The sequence below is a fragment of the Salmo salar genome, chromosome ssa26, assembly GCF_905237065.1.
Source record: "Salmo salar chromosome ssa26, Ssal_v3.1, whole genome shotgun sequence".
In the NCBI taxonomy this organism is placed as follows: Eukaryota; Metazoa; Chordata; class Actinopteri; order Salmoniformes; family Salmonidae; genus Salmo; species Salmo salar.
The window spans coordinates 54,813,987-54,819,728 of NC_059467.1; the positions used below are offsets into that span (position 1 = coordinate 54,813,987).

The following is a 5,742-nucleotide window of genomic DNA, read 5'->3' on the forward strand; positions in this document are numbered from 1 at the left end:
TTTAGTTCCTGCCAAGGCAGCAGCTACTCTTCCTGGGGTTTATTATGGATCCCCGTTAGTTCCTGCCAAGGCAGCAGCTACTCTTCCTGGGGTTTATTATGGATCCCCATTAGTTCCTGCGAAGGCAGCGGCTACTCTTCCTGGGGTTTATTATGGATCCCCATTAGTTCCTGCGAAGGCAGCGGCTACTCTTCCTGGGGTTTATTATGGATCCCCGTTAGTTCCTGCCAAGGCAGCAGCTACTCTTCCTGGGGTTTATTATGGATCCCCATTAGTTCCTGCCAAGGCAGCAGCTACTCTTCCTGGGGTTTACTATGGATCCCCATTAGTTCCTGCGAAGGCAGCAGCTACTCTTCCTGGGGTTTATTATGGATCCCCATTAGTTCCTGCCAAGGCAGCAGCTACTCTTCCTGGGGTTTATTATGGATCCCCATTAGTTCCTGCCAAGGCAGCAGTTACTCTTCCTGGGGTTTATTATGGATCCCCATTAGTTCCTGCCAAGGCAGCAGCTACTCTCCCTGGGGTTTATTATGGATCCCCATTAGTTCCTGCCAAGGCAGCAGCTACTCTTCCTGGGGTTTATTATGGATCCCCGTTAGTTCCTGCCAAGGCAGCAGCTACTCTTCCTGGGGTTTATTATGGATCCCCATTTAGTTCCTGCCAAGGCAGCGGCTACTCTTCCTGGGGTTTATTATGGATCCCCATTAGTTCCTGCCAAGGCAGCAGCTACTCTTCCTGGGGTTTATTATGGATCCCCATTAGTTCCTGCCAAGGCAGCAGCTACTCTTCCTGGGGTTTATTATGGATCCCCATTAGTTCCTGCCAAGGCAGCGGCTACTCTTCCTGGGGTTTATTATGGATCCCCATTAGTTCCTGCCAAGGCAGCAGCTACTCTTCCTGGGGTTTATTATGGATCCCCATTAGTTCCTGCCAAGGCAGCGGCTACTCTTCCTGGGGTTTATTATGGATCCCCATTAGTTCCTGCCAAGGCAGCAGCTACTCTTCCTGGGGTCCAGCAACATTAAGGCAGTTTATTATTTATTTTAAACATTACATTTCACAACACATTAAGTGTGTTCCCTCAGACTACTCTACTACCACATATCTACAATACAACATCCATGTGTACGTGTCTATAGTGTGTATGTTATTGTGTGTGTATGTGTATGCATGTGTCTATGTTTGTGTTACTTCACAGTCCTCGCTGTTCCATAAGGTGTCTTTTTTAGTTCCATCTAGTCACGGCTCTGTGGAATAGAGTTCCATCTAGTCACGGCTCTGTGGAATAGAGTTCCATCTAGTCACGGCTCTGTGGAATAGAGTTCCATCTAGTCACGGCTCTGTGGAATAGAGTTCCATCTAGTCACGGCTCTGTGGAATAGAGTTCCATCTAGTCACGGCTCTGTGGAATAGAGTTCCATCTAGTCACGGCTCTGTGGAATAGAGTTCCATCTAGTCACGGCTCTGTGGAATAGAGTTCCATCTAGTCACGGCTCTGTGGAATAGAGTTCCATCTAGTCACGGCTCTGTGGAATAGAGTTCCATCTAGTCACGGCTCTGTGGAATAGAGTTCCATCTAGTCACGGCTCTGTGGAATAGAGTTCCATCTAGTCACGGCTCTGTGGAATAGAGTTCCATCTAGTCACGGCTCTGTGGAATAGAGTTCCATCTAGTCACGGCTCTGTGGAATAGAGTTCCATCTAGTCACGGCTCTGTGGAATAGAGTTCCATCTAGTCACGGCTCTGTGGAATAGAGTTCCATCTAGTCACGGCTCTGTGGAATAGAGTTCCATCTAGTCACGGCTCTGTGTAGTACTGACAAGGTGTTGAATGTAAGTAACTCAGTATAACTGTACCAGCCTCTTCTAAATGACTGAGTATCGTTGAGAAATCACCTTCAGGAACACAGGTTATATTGTTGGAATGCAGATACCTTGAAGAGACAAAGAACAATGACACTTTAAAGACTGACAAGTAAAAAGTAATTACTTTCCCAAAATATAATGCATCTGGAACTGTAGTGCCATCTAGTGGACGCAGAAAAACTGCTGGTCCAACAGTTCCTATGCATTCCTGCCCCGATGTCTTGCCTACAGTAAGAAAATATGCTTTTCTACACTTACAGCTCTATTAAGGAGGGGAGCTTCTACACTTACAGCTCTATTAAGGAGGGGAGCTTCTATACTTACAGCTCTATTAAGTTGGGGAGTTTCTGTGCTAGATTATCCGGCTGCAGAAAGGAGAGAAAGCATGTTTTTAGAACACAGACCACAATGCAACTGATTTGTAAAATCAGCAAACTCATCTCTTTGTTCGTTCATCGCCACAGATATAAATGACCTGCCTGCATTACTAAGACTGACTACATTACTAAGAGCCAGGCTACAGAATGAGAGCTAACCACACATAAATACTGGATCTGAACTATGCCGGAGAGACACCTAGCTCTGGTCCAAGGTGTTAGGTAAGAGCTTGGACCAGGAGACCCCCACCAGTCCGTACCAGCGTGGTGAGAGAGTTCCTCTTCATATAAAGTCTCTGTAGGAACTGTAGTCCTTCATCCTTCAGCATCTCCACGGGGAAGTTGTTCAGGTTCCTGTAGTTGAGGAACAGGTTCTTGTGACGCTCCTGTTTCGCCATGCAGATCGCTTCCTGCAGCTCGGACGCCATGGCAACAAGGAAGCACCGTCACTTCCTGGTCTTCTATCTAAACCACGGCTACACCTTAGACGGGAAAACAACACAGAGATGTTCCCACAATCAGACTGGGACCATGATGCATTGTTAAAGTATAAACACCTACATGTGCAATAGTTAGATACAGTAAAACACTATGTTTTATTCATAAATCAGACATACAGCTTGGTTGAGTGTCCAATACATACCGTAGGAAAGATGCTGACTATCTAGCTAGCTAGTAACGTTAGCTAGTTCTACCAGCGGTATCTTCGGTCCTACTGTACCTTGCGAGCTAACGTTAGCATAACGTTAACGTTGCTATATGTCATGCAGAGCGAGCTAACGTTAGCATAACGTTAACGTTGCTATATGCCATGCAGAGCGAGCTAACGTTAGCATAACGTTAACGTTGCTAAATGTCATGCAAAGCAAGCTAACGTTAGCTGCGAGCACTTGGGTCTTCCTTAGCAATGTGCAAAACAAACAGCTAACTTATGTAAGTAGCTAGCTAGCCATGTATGAACAATTAAAACGTTTCAAAAACAGTAGCTAGCTTCTTGGAGAGCACATCTCTCAAGTGAACTGTTATCTTACTTCCTTTACCTTATCCTCGCAGAAGCAGTGTAAAGCCTCACCCCGTCCCTATGGAAACATATTGATCTTTTAATACAACAAGACGGGAAAAAAAAGTCGACGGCGACGTCATTTACTGGCGCCCGGATGTGACTTGTTGGTCGGTTGTGGTAGTTTTTTTGTTGTTGAGGCATCCGTACCGATTCTAGCTTTAGCGACCCGGATGTTGCTCTTCCTCCAGAACCGACTGCACCAGACATCAGTATCTTTGAGACAATGTCTGGATCGTCTCAGAACATGTATACCAGTGGCATACTGAATTAAGCAGACGCTCTTATCCAGAGCAACTTACAGTAGTGAATACATACATTTCATTTCATGCATTTTTTAAAAACATTTTTTTTTGTACTGGCCCCCCGTGGGAATCGAACCCACAACCCTGGCGTTGCACACACCATGCTCTACCAACTGAGCCACAGGGAAGACCTCTCGCTACAGGCTCAAACTTTTTCACTCTGGGCCCCCCCTTCCAGCATTGGGGAACATCCTTTTGCTTACAATATACACTACCGGTCAAAAGTTAAAACACCTCTTCAATTCAAGTTTTAAAATGTTTTTTTTTTTGTTGTTTTTTTTAAAACTATTTTCTAAATTGTAGAATAATAGTGAAGACATCAAAACTATGAAATAACACATATGGAATTGTGTAGTAAAAAAAAGTTTGAAACAAATCAAAAAGTATTTTATATTTTAGTTTCTTCAAATAGCCACCCTTTGCCTGGATGACAGCTTTGCACACTCTTGGCATTCTCTCAACAAGCTTCATAAGGTAGTCACCTGGAATGCATTTAAATTAACAGCTGTGCCTTTTTAAGTTATTTTGGGGGAATTTCTTTCCTCCTTAATGTGTTTGAGCCAATCAGCTGTTGTGACAAGGTATGGGGGTATACAGAAAATAGCCCAATTTGGTAAAAGACCAAGTCCATTATGGCAAGAACAGGTCAAATAAGCAAAGAGAAACAACAGTCCATCATTACTTTTAGGACATGGAGATCAGTCAATACGGAACATTTCAAGAACTTTGAAAGTGCAGTTGCAAAAACCATCAAGAGCTATGATGAAACCGGCTCTCATAAGGACCGCCACAGGAATGGAAGACCCAGAGTTACCTCTGCTGCAGAGGATAAGTTCATTAGAGTTAACTGCACCTCAGAAATTGCAGACCAAATAAATGCTTCACAGAGTTCAAGTAAGAGACGCATCTCAACATCAACTGTTCAGAGGAGACTGTGTGAATCAGGCCTTCATGGTTAAATTGCTGCAAAGAAACCACTACTAAAGGACACCAATAAGAAGAAGAGACTTGCTTGGGCCAAGAAACACGAGCAATGGACATTAAACTGGTGGAAATCTGTCCTTTGGTCTGATGAGTCCAAATTAGATATTTTTGGTTCCAACCGCTGTGTCTTTGTGAGACGCGGTATGGGTGAACGGATGATCTCTACATGTGTGGTTCCCACCGTGAAGCATGGAGGAGGAGGTGTGATGGTGTGGGAGTGCTTTGCTGGTGACACTGTCTGCGATTTATTTACAATTCAAGGCACACTTAACCAGCATGGCTACCACAGCATTCTGCAGCGATACGCCATCCCATCTGGTTTGCGCTTAGTGGGACTATCATTTGTTTTTCAACAGGACAATGACCCAACACACCTCCAGGCTGTGTAAGGGCTATTTGACCAAGAAGGAGAGTGATGGAGTGCTGCATCAGATGATCTGGCCTCCACAATCACCCGACCTCAACCCAATAGAGATAGTTTGGGATGAGATGGACCGCAGAGCGAAGGAAAAGCAGCCAACAAGTGCTCAGCATATGTGGGAACGCCTTCAAGACTGTTGGAAATGCATTACAGGTGAAGCTGGTTGAGAGAATGCTAACAGTGTGCAAAGATGTCATCAAGGCAAAGGGTGGCTAACCTGAACCAGGCTGCAGGCACTGGTTACCGGTTTAAGCTTTTTGTTGAGTGGGCAGCTTGATGAAAGCCTTTTACTGAGGAGTGGCTTCCGTCTAGCCACTCTACCATAAAGGTGAGGTGCTGCAGAGATGGTTGTCCTTCTGGAAGATTCTACCATCTCCCTTCTCCCCATTCTCAGTTTGGCCGGGTGGCCAGCTCTAGGAAGAGTCTTGGTGGTTCGACACAATCCTGTCTCAGAGCTCTACGGACAATTCCTTCGACCTCGTGGCTTGGTTTTTGCTCTAAAATTCACTGTCAACTGTGGGACCTTATATAGACATGTGTGTGCCTTTCCAAATCATGTCCAATCAATTGAATTTACCTCAGGTGGACTCCAATCAAGTTGTAGAAACATCTCAAGGATGATCAAGGAAAACAGGACGCAGCTGAGCTCCATTTTGAGTCTCATAGCAAAGGGTCTGAATACTTATGTAAATAAGGTATTTCTGTTTTTATTTAATTTGCAAACATTTCT

At 44.7% G+C, this 5,742-nt stretch overlaps 1 protein-coding gene across 7 annotated transcripts in view; it reads right to left on the bottom strand.

The window, feature by feature from the left end:
- The window catches only part of lrrc28 (leucine rich repeat containing 28), a 32,198-nt gene extending 28,780 nt beyond the window's left edge, over nt 1-3,418 (bottom strand). For 5 of the 7 annotated variants that reach the window (XM_045708145.1, XM_045708148.1, XM_045708147.1 and 2 more), the window contains exons 1-4: nt 3,283-3,418; nt 2,503-2,724; nt 2,190-2,230; nt 1,896-1,933 (exon numbers count right to left, since the gene is read on the bottom strand). In XM_045708145.1, coding sequence (XP_045564101.1) covers nt 1,896-1,933; nt 2,190-2,230; nt 2,503-2,670 — 247 coding nt within the window. In that variant the 5' untranslated portion in view covers nt 2,671-2,724; nt 3,283-3,418. Of the gene's footprint in view, nt 1-1,895; nt 1,934-2,189; nt 2,231-2,502; nt 2,725-2,885; nt 3,250-3,273 lie in introns of those variants that run through there. The other 2 variants (XM_014176768.2, XM_014176770.2) reach the window with 2 other exon arrangements.
- Between the last annotated feature and the right edge of the window lie 2,324 nt (nt 3,419-5,742).